Source organism: Carettochelys insculpta, chromosome 17 (assembly GCF_033958435.1).
Source record: "Carettochelys insculpta isolate YL-2023 chromosome 17, ASM3395843v1, whole genome shotgun sequence".
NCBI lineage: Eukaryota > Metazoa > Chordata > Testudines > Carettochelyidae > Carettochelys > Carettochelys insculpta.
The window spans coordinates 18,529,768-18,549,307 of NC_134153.1; the positions used below are offsets into that span (position 1 = coordinate 18,529,768).

Genomic DNA, 19,540 nt, shown 5'->3' on the forward strand with positions numbered 1-19,540 from the left:
TATGCAGCTAGTCACCAACAGTGGTTGGGTCTCTCCCTAGAATCCCGTGCAGCTGCTCACAAATGGGGCATGTTTGTGGCAATGACACAGACCATCCATTTCCCACCTTTGTCTTCTGGTATATCTGCCTGCACTCCTTTGTTTTCACATGACGGGTCTGGGTGCCTCCCTCCCATATCCTTTTTTCACCGTGACTCACTGATCTTGATGTAGATATCAGCACTTCTTCTGATACTTCGTTCTTCTATCTGCACAGGTTCATTTCTCCCACAGCAATCGGGTTCAGGATCTCCTATATGTTCCATGCTGGAGCTCATCTGCAACCCTGGGCATACATGGTCAGGTGTGCTGCTCAGGAATGTTGCCTGCACTGCTCACCATGGTGGCCAAACAGGAAATGAAATTTAAACTTTCCTAGGCCCTTTCCTATGCATCTGGAGACCATCAAAGCTGAAAGTGCTGGCCAGAACTGTCATATCTGGGCATTGGCGGACACCTCCAGGAGGGCAAGAATGTTGACTTTCACAACATTGTATCATCAAGGTTGAATTTAGCATTACTCTTCATGAAAAGGAGGAGTGCCGAAGCCAATCTTAACAGCCCTTAGTTTTGGTGGCATGGGCTTGGTGATGTTGACTCACTGTTAAGGAAGGTCATCCTACTGCAGCTAAGTTTGACTTAACCTCATAATGTAGTCCGGGCCTAAGAAATTTGTAAAGGCAAATTCTGTAGGCTATGAAGTATGAATCCAAGGGAAAAAGGTAAAGCCCATAACTAGTGCATTTTTCCAGTGTGCGAGCCAAATTATTACTACAGAAGTCTTCCACTGAAGTTATGGCAAAACTCCCAGTGCCTGTGATGAGAGCAAGATTGGGCAGAGTGGTAGTGATCCTGGAAACCTTACCTATTGCTTTATTAGGAGCAGAAAATATTTTATATTTTAAGACTTAACTGATTCACAGAAGGAGTTTAAAGAATTTTACATGTGGCCAGATTTCTATAGCCAGTCAGAGTTTTAATTGCATCTAACCCTAGATGGTGTGCTTTGAAAAACAGGTCCTTGTTTTAGGGAAACCAGACTAAATGCAAACCAGATGCAGGACCAGATCCTCAGCTGGTATAAATCAGTGTCGCTCCATTGCCTTCAATAAAGCAATGTCAGTTTGCAACATCTGAGCATCAGACGTACGTTCCCCATGCAAGGCCAACGCTTGCTCCTCTTACTCACAGGAAATACTCCCAATGGGATACTTCTGTAAATTAGGTGGGCAGCATTTAGCTTATCATGGCTGGTCCTGACATCTAGTTTAGATGTGATCTAGGACTCAAAGGTGCAGTTCATTGACGTCAACTGAATGAGAACAGTTTGCAAGCTGGGGATATGTCCCCTTGTCTGGAAGCACCACGCTTGTGTGACTCTCAGTAATTCAAAATGTGGGGAGAAGTTTTACTGAATCTGACATGTTTTTCCCAAACTCCTGCCTCATTAGTTTGGCTTAGAGTGGGTAAAACATCTGTTTGTACATAACTCTGTGTGGTTAATGACTGGGTTTTGACTGCAAAATCTCTAAATCTGACCATTTAAGATCAATGGTTTATGGAGTGGTGCATTTGCAAAGTTCATCTTATTAAAAACCAGACCAAATAAAACCAGGGAATAAGAAATTATGGGCTACAAGTGGCAGAAGCTTGTGTACCAAGGTTGGATAGGAACAGCACTTTCATGTAATAAACAAGAAAGGCAAACCCAACAAACACATCTTTTCATTGTCAGAGATCTTTATTGTCCCTTGTAAGGAAGGTGTTACAGCTGGAGAATCTTTGTGTGTCAGCAGACAACAGGGTATGAAGAACACAAAGTCAGAGATTTTTACAGGAACAGCAATTATTAGACCTTTCCTATCCCATCATTCATTAGAAATCATAATTTTTCAAGTGTTGTCTGTTATCCTAATGGATATTGGGCCAAATTTGTCCTGTGCAAAATTTCCAAAAGTGACTAATAAGCTGGGCATCCAGAATTTAAGGGTCCCCCAAATTGAGATGCCTTAAATGGACCTAACTCACAAAGGGTGGGTTTTCAACAGTCACTGAGATTCAGACCCCTTTCATGTGCCTCAAGTTGGGCACCCAAAATCACCTGTCACTTGTGAAGACTCTGGTCTCCTTTATGTAATTCCCTCATCCCTCAACAGTTCACTGTTGATGTCTGTTCTATGTCCATTCATTCTTTGTTGAAGAGCGTTTGCACTATATACATGGTTTGCAGGCATTGTTGTCACATGATGGCATATATGATGTTAGTTGAGGAACAGGAGAATGTGCCTGTGATTCTGTAATTAACAGGGTTAGGTCCAGTGATGGTGTCTCCAGAACAGATATGTGGACAAAGTTGGCAGTGGGGCTTTGTTGCAAGGAAAAGTTCCACGATTGGTATTTTTGTGGTATAGCCTGTGGTTACTAATGAGAATCCTCATAAGGTTAGGAGGTTGTCAAAAGGAAAAAACAGGCATGTCACCTAGGGCCTTCTGGAGTGTGGCATCATGATTTAGAATAGGTTGTAGGTCTTTAATGATGCATTGCAATGGTTTGAGTTGGGGGCTGTAGGTAATAAGTGATGTTCTGTTATTGGCTATTTCGGGCCTATCTTGGAGTAGTTCATTTCTGGGTATTTGTCTGGCCCTCTCGATTTGTCTTCAGTAAAGAATGAATGGACATAGAACAGACATCAAAAATCTCCAAATATACAAAACTGTCAGCCAGCACTTTAATGGAGTCGGCCATTCTGTTAAAGACCTGAGAGTTTGTATTCTACTGAAAAAGGTCTTTAACAACCGTCTACAGAGGTAATGCTGAGAACTAACATTCATATTCAAATTCAACATATTAACACATAGTTTGAACAGTAACAGAGAGAAAGCCGTGCTAGTCTATATACTATCAAAACAAAAAAGCAGTGAAGTAGCACTTTAAAGACTAACAAAATAATTTATTAGGTGAGCTTTCGTGGGACAGACCCACTTCTTCAGACCATGAGTCTGTTCTGGTATGGCTATGGTCTGAAGAAGTGGGTCTGTCCCACGAAAGCTCACCTAATAAATTATTTTGTTAGTCTTTAAAGTGCTACTTACTGCTTTTTTGTTTTGATAGTTTGAACAGGGACAGCAATTACCTGACCCATTATAAGGATTCTTTTACATACTTTGATGTTTTCTCTAACTCTTAACTCCCCCCCACCCCTATCCTTCTGCTCTTCTGTTTTGCCAACCTTGATAACAATTTTTGGACCTATGTGCTTTATTTATTGAGTCTGTTCTAGTAAGGCTATGATCTGAAGAAGTGGGTCTCTCCCATGAAAGCTCATCACCTAATAAATTATTTTGTTAGTCTTTAGAGTGCTACATGACTGCAGTGTTTTTTGATAGAATACAGTCTAACATGTCCATCTCTCTGTCACTTATCTGTAGGATTGGATGTAGAATTTGGTACATGAGTGCTAGGCAGACTTTCCTTATCAGAGCCATAATGGGCTGTTTGTTGCTTGTAAATAGCTCATCTGCTTATTCTCTGGGTAGGATTTTTTTTTGTTTGTTTTTTTGTTTTGTTTTTTGGTTTTTTTTTGGGTATTCATTAGAATCCAGCTAACTGCAGTTTCAATTTCTGCCAAAGCAGAACAAGCTAGGAGTCAGGTTAGTGTCTAGAGCTCGTTGCATTCCAGAATCCCTGGTGTAGGCTTTAAAGTTTGCCTTCAAGCTTGAAATTGAAACCAGAGGAGCAAGCAGCGGGATCTGAGTGCATCAATCACCTGATAATGGATGCATCATTCCCTGCATTTCCCTAAGGAAGAAAGTAAAACTCCAGGGAGGGCGCTGGAGCAGTTTCCTAGTGCCACCTCAGTGCCATGGTGTGTTGGAGCTCTTCTGAGGCCTTTCTCACCATCTTCAGGCCCCAGTGGCCTAGTCCTTATCCATTCTGCCAGCCCCAGCAGCCTCGTCAGGCCCCAGCAGCCTAGTCAGTGTACACAGGCCCCTGCGGCCTTGTCAGGCCCCAGCAGCCTAGTCAGTGTACACAGGCCACTGTGGCCTCATCAGGCCCCAGCAACCTAGTCAGTGTACACAGGCCACTGCAGCCTCATCAGGCCCCAGCAGCCTAGTCAGTGTACACAGGCCACTGTGGCCTCGTCAGGCCCCAGCAGCCTAGTCAGTGTACACAGGCCGCTGTGGCCTCGTCAGGCCCCAGCAACCTAGTCAGTGTACACAGGCCACTGTGGCCTCATCAGGCCCCAGCAGCCTAGTCAGTGTACACAGGCCCCTGAGGCCTTGTCAGCCCCAGCGGCCTCGTCGGTGCTCCCCCTTCCTCAGAATTGCAGGGGTGGGGATAGGGGAGCTTGGGCCCTCCCTCTCCACCGAGCTCCAGCCCAAGTCCCTGTTGGTGATGGGTGTGTCCCCCAGCCACCAGCTCAGCGGGCTTCCCCACAGCAATATGCTGAGCTAGCAAGATGGCTCCCTGCCCTGGGCTACTTCTTACCCCATTTCTGAGGGGGTGCACTGTTCCAGCTCTGATTGCCCTTCCTCAGGCTGCTGGTGCTGTGCTGCTGCTCCCCAGGCCGCTGCTGCCACAGTTGTATCTGTTACTGCTGCTGCTTGAGCACCTGCTGCTCCTCGGGCGGTTGCTGCTTCCAGGTTCTGGCAGGAGCTCCTTCTCCCCTGGTGGCCAGCTAAAACTGACTGGCCTCTCTGGCCTTTCTACTGGGGCAGCAGTGGGAGCATGCCCAGCAGGGTCGTGGGGGAGGGGGTCTTTTCCATCCAGCAAACCCGGCCCCCATCCCCTGGCTAATGCGGGGTCAATACACCCCATCACACATGGGCAGACAGGCAGGCAAGCACGAAGCCACCCACACATGTTGTAGGAAGCAACATGAAGGAATGTGTATGAAGGAATGTGCCACATGAACATGCCATATACCGGGAAGGGAACTAAACTGTGCAGGGCATAGGTTTAAATCCAAACCAATTCTCTGTTGATGCCATAAAAGTCCCAAAGCACCTTAAAAATAGCAATGGGATTTACCGCCTGCCTGGATTCCAACAAACAGTTGGGCTGGAAGAAAGCAGGAGCTTTACAGCCTGCAGGTGGCCTGTGACTTCTCTTTTCTGCTTCAACCTGTAACTAGGGGGAGAGTCAAAGTGAACCTCAAAACTAACAGATGCACCCCCACTCCTGAGAAATAATTTCCAGATCATTGTTTGAATGTGGGTCAAATATGCTGTCAGGGAAGCCAGTGTAAAGCTGGAGTAGTGCTGTTAATTCTGGGTTCACACCAGTGTCGCAGGCAGCAGACTGTGACATCTGATTTGTGATGCTGTGAACTGGCGCAGGACAAACTTGGAGTCCTACATTTGGCTCTCAGAAATTGCTTAAGGTGCCATCTACTGTAGTCGTACACCTGGGCTTAAGTGAGTGTGTAGGGTGCAGAGAGGAAGAAGAATTGAATCCTGAACATAGAATCATAGAATACTAGAACTGGAAGGATCCTCAAGAGGTCATAAAGTCCAATTCTCAGACTTTACAGAGGGAATGTAATCATCCCTGATAGATGTTTATCTAAACTTCTCTTAAATATCTCCAATGATGGAGATTCCACAACCTCCTTAGGCAATTTATTGTAGTGTTTAATGTCCTTGACAGTTGGGAAGTTTTTCCTAAAGTCCAATCTAGAGCTCCCTGATGCAGTTTAAGCCCACTCCTTGTTCTGTCATCAGAGGTCAAAGAGGACAATTTTTCTCTCACCTCTTTCCAACACAGTTTTAGGTACTTGAAACAGCTAACATGTCCCCTCTGTTTTCTCTTTTCCAAACTAAACAAACCAAATTCTTTCAATCATGCTTGCCAGTCCAAGACAACAAGCTTCAGTGCCAAGATGTCTCACAGTTAAACCTTCTGGATCAAGACTGAATGGCATGTGATTGTTCTGCATTTGTTCTGTACTTGCTTATTTCTGTAAATTTCCAGGAGGAGCCCATTTGTATGAAGTATACACGTTGCTGTGCAAAAATGGACCTATGAGAAATGGTCATAAGGATGTTACCACACCAGACTTAAAATGGCCTTTTCAGCTCTGGAAAAATAACTAGAGAAAAGTTCTTTAGTTCTGACATTAACATTGTTGCCATGATGGGATAATAATCTAAAAGGAAAGTTGAAAAGTTAAGTTTTTTTCATCATAAATTTGGAATGTTTACTCAGTAAAGTATCTCATGAAGGAGACATTGCCACTGAGGTCAGTGGTCTCTACAAGGAATGCCTGAGAGTAAGATTACATATGTTGTATACTTTCTCCAGTGGCTTTAACACTATGTTGAATGTTGAAAGGAACCTTAATTCTTTGTTCAGTTTGCTTGCTTTTTATGCGCCTTCATAATAACTAAGGCTTCAATTCTGAGTTGGGACTTAGGTGAAGCAATTCATGTGTCCCAGAGCTTCAAGACTGGGCCCTAAATCTAGAAATGTGTATTTAGCACCTGATCTGCACCCACTGAACTCAATGGTGTAGCAAATTTGTTCAAGTTTATTGCTCCCAAACTTTTCAATTAATAAGAGGGAGAACAAAATCTTTGATCATATGAATAGGATGAGAACAAAAGTAAGCATTGTTTGCAAAAAAGAGACGTACGCCAAGTCTGTATGAGAAACTTTTGACAGCAAAACGAAAAGCTCATCACCTGATAAATTATTTTGTTAGTCTTTAAAGTGCTACATGACTGCTTTTTTTTTTTTTTTGATAGAATACAATCTAACATAGCTCTCTCTCTGATACTTTTGACAGCAGAATAACATTGGTTGGGGTGTGATGTCTGTAAGGGTATTTTTGTACCAGTGGACCTCTTAGTGGACCTGCAGTTAGTTATTTGAGGGCAAGGGGAAGGGGTGGCAAAAAGGGCTTTGTGCTGGAATACCTTAATTCATTCTGAGAAGTTGTATAAGCAAAGCCAGCAAAAGCTCCTTTTTTGCCGGTAAAACTGCACCTCAGTAGGTGGGTTCATCCATGGAGCTAGATGTCCCACAGACCATTTCTAGGGGTAGACTGGATATTACCAGAAGGTAATTAATTTGCTTCACTTATTTTGGGTTCCATCTACAGTGGAGATTTTTAGTTAAAGATGGTTTGTTCCAGCATAAACAACAAGCAATCCTGTGGCATCTTAATTTACTTAACTTAAACCTTTGTACTCTCAGTGGAGTATGGAACATCTACAAGTCTCCTCCACTTCACTCTGTTTCAGGACAAAACTTCTAGCTGACCCCAGGAATACCCCCATTTGTTGTCCTTTAATCTCATTATATCTTCTCCGTGTTGTCTGAGGTCTTCCTCTTTTGCGTTTTCCTTGTGGGTTCCATGTGAGAACTTGGCGGACTATGCTGAGAGTGCGGCCTAGTCATCCTCGCTTAACTTCTCTTAATTTGAATGTCAAGTAACATCTTACAGACTAACAAATTTATTAGGTCATTAGTTTTTGTGGATAAAACCCACTTCATCAGAGGAGTTGGAGTGGAAATTACAGAATTCAGAGTATATACAGCAGCAAAAAAGGAACTTCCCTGTCATTAGTAGCACTCTTTAATGAAGCAGATTAAGCTGGATGTGCCTCATTCATAGCATGGTCCTACGTATGAAAGGTAACATTTTTTTTTTTTTGCTTCTATATATACCCCAAATTCTGTAATTTCCACTCCAACTCATCTGATGAAGTGGGTTTTACCCACAAAAGCTCATGACCTAATGCATTTGCTAGTCTCAAGGTGCCATGGGTCTGCTTGTTGTTTTTCAAATTACAGACTAAGGGAATGTATACACAGCAAAATTATTTTGAAATAACAGCTGCTATTTCAAAATAATAGTAATAATAATAATAATAATGCTTTGTGAGCATCTGCACAATGCAACCACTATTTCAAAATTATTTCAAAATAGTGGTCGGTTTATTTAGAAATTGGTAAATCTCATTACACCAGCAATAGTGCCTATTTTGAAAAAGGTATTTTGAAATAGGGACTGGGTAGGCAGGGAATGTGGACTATTTTGAAATAAGCTATTCCAGAATATCTTATTTCAAAATAAAGCTGCAGTGTAGACATGGTATTTGAGATTAGAGCCCCTGGAAGCTCTCCTTCCAGGGGCTCTAAACTGAAATAGGTTCTGTTGTGTGTGGACACATGATTTCAGAATAAGTTTTGCTTATTTTGGGGCTCCTTGGCTGCAGCTACACTGCATTCTGCTTTTGGAAGTGGAATGCAAATGAGCAAAATCAAAAATGCAGATGAGGTGTGGATTTATATATCTCACACCTAATTTGCATATTCTTGTATGATCTAGCTTCCGGAACAGCCTCTTCCAGAAGCAAAAATAGCCACATAGACAAAAACAAACCCCATTATCAAAAGAACCATCCTTTCTGAAACAAAATAGGAAGAAGGGTTCTTTTGAAAATGGGGTTTGGTTTTGAAGGAACTCCGTCTACACTGCTGTTTTTGCTTCTGGAAAAGGCTCTTCCAGAAGCAAGATTGTGCAAGAATATGCAAATGAGGCACAAGATATATATATTTACACTTCATTTGCATTTTGATCTCGCTCATTTGCATTCTGCTTCTGAAAGTAGAATGTGGTGTAGCCACAGTCTCTGTAGTGTAGATGCGTTATTCTGGAATAGATTACTTTGGAATAACTCTGTAGTGTAGACATACCCTAACATGGTTACCACTTTGCGACTGTCTTCCAGCATAGTTTGTCTGGCCAGCATGCAGTATGCGGTCTGATCCATGTACTGTAGGCAGATTCATGTGAAGCTCTGTTGACAACCACAAAGCTCCAAACCAGCACAGGGGCTGGTGTGTGTGAATCGAATTTCAGAATCCAGGACACAGTTCCTTATGTAAGGTGCTGGGCACACCCAAGGCCTCTGAAGAAAAGGATTAAATTGTGGTAAGACAAAATATAATAACTCCCTTCGACTTCCACAAACCTGGGGAAAGAGAATGCCTTGTGTATCTTCCTTGTCGATGCCAGCTAAAGCAAAATAATTTATCAGAATAAAAAATTAGCAGTTATGAAAATAAAGAGAGGGAAAAGCAAACAGCGAGCAGGAGAGGACAAATTTAAAGAGGTCTTTGTAGGACCCCAAAAAAAAGTTTTTGGGTAGTATATGTCCCCTCACAAAGTTAACATCCAAATAAGAGACAAGGTAGACCAGGAACATCATTCTCCATGTAGCCACTTGTATCTCATACATTACATCAGTGCTCTGCAACTGGTGTACTGGTGCACACTGGTGTGCCATGAAGCAGTGCTTAGTGTGCCATCAAATTTTGAGAAAAAAAATCAGGTGTGTCCAACCTGCGTCTCTGGCTCTTTGAGCCACTAAATGCGGCCCTCCTTGGAGCCATGCACTGGGAGTGCTGTCAGCAGCTCTGCTTATGTGCCCCAGCACTTAGTGGAACAACGTGTGGCGGCAATGGCTCTGGTGAGTCACCAGCATCAAGTTTGAGTGGTGGACTGGGGGTGCTTGGCTCTGAGGGAATGGGAGGGCATTGTATTCGAGAGAGTAGGGCTGGGGGTGCCTGGGAGAAGATTGGGTTATATATATTGGGTGTGCAGCAAAATTATAAGGGAGTGCTGAAGTGTGCCATGAGATAATAAAGGTTGCTGAGCACTGCATTACATTGTTGTGGAAGGTTGGCACAGAATGTTGTGTCTACACTTATTAAGGATCTGAGTTGATGTTCAGACTTAAGACCTGATATTCATTTTGACCACAATCTGACATTAATTTTTGTGGACAATATTCTGTACCTTTATATAACTGAGCCCATGTTCTGCTGCATGCAATGAACTGTTGGTGTGGATATTTATTAATCGTATGTGTTTCCATCTGATATGTAATACGAACAGGTCAGGAGAAATCTAAATACTTAATATCTACAATTATTCCAGGAAGCAAAATTCCAGTACAGTTTTTGAAAACATACACTAAATGGAATCAGGTGTATTGTTTTAATGAACAGAAATGGGATGTTTTACTATATTCTATAGACACTAAAGCTTTACTCTGGCATTAGTGAAATAAGTACAAATAAATTTCTTGGAGCCATTTAAAAACCATAACTACTGGTTTAAAAGGTCGAAATATCAGCAGAAATATTTTGCAAGAAGTCAATGAGTCATATTTTCCTCATAAAATTGTTGTAACTGTTGTGCCCAGAAACAACCAAGTATGTGACTAGTATTGGAAAAATTTAAGCATAAACACAAACAGAAACCAGATTTTTGTTTGCAGGGGATGAGGATAGTTTGGCTTTAGCAATATCCTAAAATTAACACATACAGGGTACTGAAGGCAACCTGGGCTGAGTTTTAGTACCTATTGCTGAATTGTTGGCCCCTTGAATTCTGAATATATGAGAACAGTGCAGCACAATGTTAAAGTGACTTTGGAGCCTTGCAAGCTGTTAAAATGGGGACAAATTAGCTTATTTCTTTAAATATAAAATACATCATTTATTTTGAGAGAGTTGGAATCTCAGTCCAGAAAAATCAGACACCTAAAATTTGACTGAGTTAATCTTTGATGGTTTGGGAGTATTGCTTAAGCTCCACCAGACTGTGGATACTTAGGGCATAGGTGCACAAAGTGGGTCGTGGGCCCCCTTGGGAGGGCATGAAATTTCATAAGGGGGATGTAGCACAATTGGCTGCTGGTTCTCAGGCTCAACTGTTTCATTCAAAATATTGAAATATGTTACTGTTTTCATGCCTGTGTATTCTCATTTATATACTGATTAATATAAAGTTTTTACATTCTACATACTTATTTTCTTAAAGTGCCAGGTTGTTTTTTTTTCTTATATAAACATAACTAACATTTCTGTCAGTTTAGATTATATTAGACAGGTTGAGGGGGTGGGGGCTGCTAATTGCAGAGGCAAAACTTGCAGCCCAATGTAAAGTATTTGCTCATCCCTGACTTAGGGTATGTGTACACTTGCTCTTGATGGTCAAAACTTTTGTTGTTCATGGGTACTTAAATAACATTCCCCCGTGGACAACAAAGTTTTGCTACCAAAAATGCGAGTGTGAATGCTGCTTTGCCAGCAGGAACATTCTGCTTTTGACAAAGCGAAACGCTCTCCTCAGGGGTGGAAGTAAAGGTGATGTTTAAGGGGTGTACAGGGGGTCACATGCATCCCCCACCATTGCTCCCTCCCACTCAGTGCTGTGTCACTTGCTGTGAGTGCAGGGGTAGTCCCACCTCTTCCCCCCACTGCCCCTTAACGAGGTGCACTCTGAGAGCAGCATGATCTTCCACAGGGAGAGCTGAGCAGGGACAGGTGGGGGAAGGTACTGTCAGGGAGGGGGCTTGGAACCCCTGCGGTAGTGGAAGTATTTTGTCAACAAAAGGGCCAACCGTGTTCATGATAAGCTGCCTTTTAGTGTCAAGGCTGTGTCGACAAATTAGCTTACGTGCAGTCTAATATAGCTTCACATCTAGTCCCCACAGGCAACGTTTACACTTGCACTTGCTGTGGCAAAACCTTTGTCATGGGTGTGGTGGTCGGGTTAAGCACCTCCGAATGACTAAAGTTTTGTCAATCAATTGCAGGTGTCGAAATAGCCGAAGAGACTCTCAGGGCTTGCCTTATTTCCTCTCGCTCTCTCTCCGAGACTAAGAGAGTCTCAGGGCTTGCCTTATTTCCTCTCAGCTCAACCCTTCTATTCGCCTTAGATATATTCCCCTAACAATTCCATCGCCCATCAGCAGCACCTTTCATTTGGTCTGGTGTCTGGTATTTTACATGCGCTGGACCCCAGTCAGCTGCTGTCATCATATCTTATGAATTCCGGGTTTTCTGGGATTAGGGAAATCCCTCTGACCTCAAAATTAACTCCCCAAATTTCAATATGAAGACACTAACCACCCAGCAGAGATGACCAGATTAGTAAACATTTAAGATCGGTTTCAGCTAAATTTTGCTGGAAGCCATTATCTGAGCTACTCCTAACCTGAGGGAAAAGCTGGTTTGAGTTGTGGCCAAGCACTTTTTATTTTTCCAGGAGCAGTTGTTATGCAGTTCAGGACTTCCATACAGACATACTACTGGCTTACAGAACTCTGTGAGCTTCTCTCTCGAGAGCTATGCTTATAAATCCCACCCCCATCCCCACTAAAACGATGCTACTGTCATAGCCTACTTAAGGTCTTGTAGTCTAAAGTGTGAACTGAGCTATGAGGTTCCTGGGTCACCACCAAAAATATGTAAACAGTTTTTGTACCATGGGATGATTTAACTTTATCAACAGTTATTTCAAAGTAACAAAGATACACACTCACTCTTAATGGTTTCAGTGAGGTTATTTTGGTTCCCCTTCATTCTGATGAGAAAAGCTTCTGTTTTGCAAATCCTGCCAGTGAAGTTCTTTTGAAACCTAATCCTGAATGTTGTAACTAACCGGACATATACTCAGCACAGCTGAGACTTGAGGAGCCTGGCAGTGTTTCTCAAAGTTCAGGGTTGAGCATAACCCACACAGGGTCTGATTCTCCTCTCTTCTTATACACAGTTTACACCAGTATAACTCCTTAGAGTTAAGTCATGTCACCTGATTTACATCAGTGTAAATGAGAAGAGAATCAGGCCCAGGTTTTATTTTAAAGAGTAGTTTAGCTGTAGCATCAAGTGTGATTTTTGGATCTGTATGTTTCACACTTTTTAACCCTTCAGATTTAGAGCTCAGACCTAAAAGTTCTTCCTGCAGGAGGCCTTTCACAACCTTCCAATTCCCACTCCCATGCAAGTCTGCTTCCTATTGTCTGTGATTTAGTACCCTCTCCCTCAAAGCCAGTAAATCTTTAAGAGCTCTTCAGTGTCCATTCCCAAACTGGCTTGAGGAATAGCTAAAAAGGCAGGTCTCTCCCCCACCCGCTGTAAGACTCCCAACCCCAGGGAGCAGAAGATTAGACCAGAACTCCAGCCCAGCTGTCATGGCATATGGGGGCAGGCAATAATCACAAGTTTCTTCCTTTTGTTTCCTCCGCTAATGATTTGTTAGGGTTAGGGTTTTCCAGTAAGTTGCATGTTTATTTTAGCCTAATTATCATAATAATGGGAGATTGTTCACAGAATTAGGAGCTTCTGAAAACTTCAGGCAAGACTGAAGATGCAACGTAACATTAAACATAGCCACGACCACCAGATGCACACTCTAGTAAAGGTCAGTTTGAGATACCCACTCACATTCAAATAAAGCAAAGGCCCATTCTGTCTGATTACGGTCTGATTGGGGCACACATAATGGCATCACATGGGAAGGTTTCCACTGACTTCACTAGGAGCAGGCCCAATGATGAGGGGACATGATGGGAGGGTGAAAGGAAGAAGTTGCCCAGGGACCCAGCAATTCAAAGGGGGCTGGAGCTCCAGCCACCACTGCTGCTACATTGGGCCCATTTGAAGTGCTAGTAGTGGGGCTCTGCCACTCGATATTTTGGGGCGGGGCGCAGAATGTTGGAGCCTTCCTTCTTTTCCCCAGGGCCCACAATGGCTATTGGCCCCACTGACTACAAGTTGGAGTAGATCCACTGAGATCTTATGGAGTTCAATGCACTGAGACAAAAGATGCTCAGTGGTGGCCAGGCCCTTTTGCTTTGAATGCCTGTTGCAAAGTAGATGCTATTTGGCCCCACTGCCTGACTGTTGGATCTTGTTCTAACACCTTTCATCTGCTTTCCATTGGCTTACTTGTGAACTCCCCAAAGCCTAGACAAGCCACTGGAACAAGCAAGAAGCTAGACATCTTAGAACTCAAGTAGCCTAGGCAACAATTAACTGAAAAGCTTCAGGCCAATTACTTCTTATGCAGGTTAAAATGATCAGATGGAAAAACACATATGGGTGTGTTTACAGGAACTATTTGTATAGTTACTGTTGCTTCAGATAATATGTTGAGGCCTTATACTGGGAAGGCTCTCGGCTTAGCCTATAATTCACGGGACACATTCAAAATCTTTCTTCCTTCCTGAGACACTAGTGTTTTACATAGGAGGATAAATAACATCCTTCTCATCCATTGGGAAACTGAGGTAGAGGACAGTTAGGTGCCTTGGCTCCATTTGCACAGCCAGGCACTTGTAGAGCCAAGAGCAGAATCCTACTTTCTGGACTTTATGGCTGCTGTGCTATTAATTGAAGCCATCTGCTATTGAGGTGAGAGCCAGATCAGAGGCACACTAAGCCCGAGGGATCTAAGTTGAGGAGCTCATTCTACAGTGCAAGGCATTTCTCTTCCAGGGAGTAATGTGGTCACAGTTCCACAAGGGCATCCTGGTGGCATTCTTCTCTTCCTGAATATTTCTGCAGAAGGGGATGCTCTGGCTCTCACACTTTACTCAGGCGAAAAGTCCCCTTTGCCGAGCTCAGTTGGAGTTTTGTCTGGTATGGAGCAAGTAAGAATGGAGAGAAGATGTCAGGGTTTGGCCCTTTTCTTGGCCCCATTATGAAAAAAGAAGAAAGTGAACTGCTGGACATGGTGTTTACATTACACCAGCCTGTGGGGGGTGGAAGGGGAATTCTTCTGTATATTAACTGCCTGGGATGATTTCCTACAGCTGTTTTGTGAATGCGCCTGTTACTTGTATTACAGTATGCATTCTATACACATACAGTGGAGAACGTAATTCTCCAGGAAACAGAAGAGTATGAGTGATGGGAAACAGAAGTGAAGGATCCCAGGGAAAGTAAACTCATCAGAAAGGGAGAATGGGCCTGTTTACTGACAAAAATTGGTTCTCCCACAGGCCCAAGCACCACAAACAAGGGCTGTTATCCTGCCATTAGATCCAAACTGGGGTGTGTGTGTTCATGGTTTATTATCCCTGTGGTACCTCATTGACTTCCGTGGGGCTATGTATGTACCCAGGCCTCTATTTTCATGTCACTGGTTGCAGGACTGGTGCTTGAGTCCTTTTCCGGTATTCCAGTCTGATTTGGGAGCACATGGCTTGCAGCAACCTAAGTCTTTGATGCTGGGGCTGCTGCAAATTGCAGAACGCGCTACCTGTGGTGCTGGGAGCCCTTCAGCCCACTGGCTTCTGCAGCAGTTGAGAGTGCCTGGCCACTTAGAGGATGAGACCTAGAGTTTTCAAAAGAGAGCAGCGAGTACCTGAGGACATGAGCATGACTCAGATGACTCTGTTTATTAATTATATTGTGTGACAGAGAAAATGTGTTCAGCAGACAGATCTTTTCTTCTATCCACTTGGCTTCTCCTCCCTCCATGCAGCCCTGGCTCAGCCTGAATTGCCAAGCCGGTTTTGACTCATCTGTTTTTCTCTTTGTTTCAGGAGCTGACAGACTTCCTGGCCAGTAATCATGTCAGTGAAATTGACATTCATCTCTCCCAGTGATGGGGGAGGAATCAGCAGGAGCAGTTCCTTTGCTGGATTCAGCACAGTGCAAAGCAGAAAGTTAGTGTAAGTAGAATAAATAGTGAAAACAAATACATGCACCCTGAACATTCACTATTTCTTGCCAACCTAAATCCTCCTTGCATAAGGTGCACCTTACTTTTTTGTCCTAAATGGGTGAGTACTAACAATGAGGAGTCCTGTGGTGCCTTAAAACAGGGGCTGTCATGAACTGGGCAACCTCCCTGCACAGCAGGCCCCACCCCTTCCCTGCTCCACCCACACCCTGGTGCACTACCTGCTCCCCAACCAGTCTAGCCAGGGATTACCTGGAGCGGGGAATGGTAGTGGGTGGCAGCAGCAGTGGGTCACTTCCGTCTGACTCCCCCATTCACCACGTGATGCAAGTGGTAGCCTGCTTCCCTTCACTGTGACCTCTCAGCCCACTGGGCCCCACTTCTCTGTGGGAGGCTGGGAGCGGAGGCCACTGTTTGCTGCCATGGAGGGGATTAGTGGGCTGGGAGGCCAGGGCAAAGCAGAGCAGGCTGCTGCTTGCACCGTGTGGAGAGTGTTGAGGGATGGCGTGTCCTGCCACCACCAGCTGTGCCCTGTCCCAGGTAGTCTTTCCCCTTCCGGTCCATAGGACAGCTGAGGTGGCCCCTGCGGGGCTCCCAAAAGCATGAGGCCTGAGGTGGCCACCCCACCTTGTCCTATGAATGGGACAGCTCTGCCTTAAAGACTAACACAGTTATGAGGGCATAAACTTTGGTGGGCTGCAGCTTGCATTGTCAGATGCATGAAGTGGAAGCTTCAGTTTGTTAGAATTTATACAGAAATGGGAGTGTTACCTCAGTACTAAAGAAGCCAATTCAGTTGGGGTGGACACGGCCCACTTCCAACAGCTGATAAGGTGAGACTACCTAAAGGAGAAAAGTACATTTTGTAGTGTTCTAGCCATTCCCAGTCTCTCTTCAGACACATTCTGATGGAGTCAAGATTGCTTATGAACACGAGCACAGTAGTTGAGCAGTTCACCAGCCTCCTCTCTGCTTGCAGCATACATGCTCCCAGGTCAGGGACTCCTGTTGTCATGTAGTGTTATGCAGTTACTGCATCATGCTCTGGAGATGGCTGCGCTTCAGTGCTGGATGGAGTGACCTCTGCTTATAGTTTGCATATTAGGCATAGTCTGCAAACTGCTTTGGGATGAAAGATGTGTCTAAAGTACCATTTGTTGTTATCATAGTCATCTCACCTTGCTGCTCCGTTTCTGCAGAGTCCAAAGCAGATAGACTGTAGGGATCAGCTTTCCAATCTGGCAGGAGGAGCAGATCTGAGTCCCCCTAAAATGGGCCTGGCACCTAGAGGGCAAAATTCTACTTACCAAGAAATACCTGTAAAATTGATTTTGCAAACTTGCCACTAGATCACTGTTCTCTATTTTTTTCCATCCATGGGGAGAATAATTTTGTTATGTGCACAGAGGCATGTGTGGAGGTGTGCTACCAATAGAAACACATGCTGCCCACTGTGGGTGGCTGTGGGCATTCTGCTAATCAGCGGAATGGCACCCGAATCTCCCCTGTGCGACCATCCAAGCATTTGCTTACAGGGAACACTGCACTAGGTACTGATTTAAAGGATGGGCGCGGGCATTAGAAGTGATCTGCACACATGTCACACAAGGAGCAGGGCTATGTGACAGATCTGTGTTTGGAAGAGATCCCAGGGAGAACAATCAGTGTTGCAAGCTTGGGTATTGGAGGGAAGAAGTACCCTCTACTGAAGCTTCATTTCTGTACTGAAGCAGTGACCCTCTCTCAGCAGCATGGTAGTAAGGGGCTTGTGCCAATGCTGTCTCTGAGAGGAGACCTAAAACTTCTTGACTCCTCACAGTTGTTAAAAATGTCATGGTATTTTTCAGTAAAACAGGGAACTTAGCTCTAGGTCCTGGTTTAAAATCTAGTGAAAGTAATTACATTCAGCCCACCTGAATTCTTCCTATAGTTATTATTTATATTAAATTGTATCTAGAGGTCTCAGATATGATCAGGATGCCATTATAATAGGGGCAGTGAAGGTCTCTTGCAACTGAAATAGACTAGACCAGGGGTCAGCAACCTTTCCCAGGGGGAATGTTGAAATTTGACCTTTTGACTTCTGTGTACAGTCCAAATGATGGTGATACTTTTTAAAGTCACTGATAGTTCTAATTAACAATAGCTTAATTAATAAATAAATAAAGATGCAGAGCTTTAATGTTTAAGTTGTGGTTGGTAGCATTAGTTGGTCTTTTGTTTATCCATGGGTGGACCTCCCGGGCTTCCTGCTGCATTAAACAACCCATTTTCATCCTGCACAAAACCTCATCCTCATTACAAAGCCTGGCATTTTTGTAACAGCCCCAAAATGATTGCTTAGTGTTTGGTGCTAGAAGTTGGTTAAAGTTCAGGGGAAGCAGCAAGGTCAGGAGGAAGGAATACCTAAAATCTGATGAGCAACTGAATCCTGTCCCTGTCACTGACTGCATGCATCCGCTGGCCAGTCACTGGGGAGTTTTGAGGGTAGGGACAGAGGTTCAAAGAAGCCTTAGAGACCTAGAGCCCCCATCTTCAAAGATATTTAGGCTCCTAATGTGCTTTAAAACTTAGTAGAAGCTGGGCATAGAATGTCTGTAGGTGTTTTTGAGAACCTCAGATTTGGCTTCTCTGTGCCTCAGTTTCCCTGTCAGTGGAAGAGGAAAATTGGTTCTCTCACATTCCTTGCAAGGGAGCTATGACAAATGGTGGGTTACCAGTCAGGAACCAATTCAGCAAATCACGTAAACGTGCTGAACTTCCAGTCAATATCCCTGAAGTTAAGGACACATTGGCAAGTGGTAGGAGTTGAGCATGTGGTTGAAGTGCTCTGTGGAATCTGGCTTCTGCTGTGAGACTGCAGGGCGGGGTGTATATATTTTAATAGTAAGTGATCATTATAAATCGCTAAGGGTTTGAGGGTGGATTCATGTGTCACCAAGGAGAAGCTGCCACCTTCTGCCAGTTTGCCCCGAGTATAAAGGCAGCTAGAAATACGGTGGGCTGAGCACCCAGAGCCAGGGAGCAGCTGGCTCGGGGTGCCGGGGGCGTGCCTGTTGCCTTCCATAAAGTGAATGGCCCCAGTGAATGGGAGTTAGTCAAGGGGAATCTGCCTCTGCTTGACTCTCTCCATGAGTGCTAGGCTGGCAGAGTGCCCAGTGCCCATCAGCAAGCTTGGGGAACTTACCATCTGACAGATGTGGAGCAGCCCAGCCGCTGGACAGGGGCCAACATCACTCTTCTACCCAGGCGGGACTTGCATCTGGAACCTCTGTTAAGTGCTCCCCAGCCTGTGGCAGCTGCTCCCCAGGCCCCTTTACTCCCCTCAAACTCAGGCAGCAGTGGCAGCTCCCTGCATCTTCTGCCAGGCTGCCCTGGCATGCTGTATGGCTTTGAGCAAGCTCCCAGATATATGGGGGAGGAGTGGTGGGGCTGAGCGACTGGCTCATGTGCCGCTCCTGGCTCACGTGCCTGGGGTTGCTGACCCCTGGACTAGACAGACAAAGAAAGTGCAGAGGCACAGAGAGATTAAGAGAACTGTGCAATGTTCAGTGGCACACCTGGGACTAGAACCAAATTCTCTCGGTTCCAGGATCCTATCGGTAGCGTGATCCAGTAACTTTCCTTAGTGCTTGTTCTAAATTGTTGTGTGACATTGCTAGGTAGGGTTAAATAGCTGCCACTTCCACCTAAGAGCAGTCAATATTCCTGTGCTAAATTAAGGGATTCATATGCAATCTGTGAAACATTTTAGGATAATAATGCTGTATAAATGGAAGATTATCATCAGTTCTGGCTGTCGCCATATGCCAGAAAAATACCAAAGTGAACTGATTTGAATCATACAGAAGTGGTGAAAAATAAGTCAAAGTATTCCCATTCTCAAAGCAGTTCTTGAAAGTATCCACTTGTATCTCGGTAAAGCACCTGGCACTTCTTATACAGTACTTTTGTCTTTTCAAAGCACTTAAACTCATTAACCGTGTCACCAAACACAGCATTTATAAA

General features: G+C 44.2%; 1 protein-coding gene across 5 annotated transcripts in view; it reads left to right on the forward strand.

The window, feature by feature from the left end:
• RIPOR3 (RIPOR family member 3) overlaps window positions 1-19,540 on the forward strand; it is a 77,302-nt gene that overhangs the window by 7,168 nt on the left and 50,594 nt on the right. For all 5 annotated transcript variants that reach the window (XR_012647849.1, XM_075011564.1, XM_075011561.1 and 2 more), the window contains exon 2: window positions 15,393-15,521. Coding sequence is in view for 4 of the 5 variants with exons in the window: in XM_075011564.1 (XP_074867665.1) it covers window positions 15,421-15,521 (101 nt within the window). In the remaining variant the exon portion in view is untranslated. The remainder of the gene's footprint in view (window positions 1-15,392; window positions 15,522-19,540) is intronic.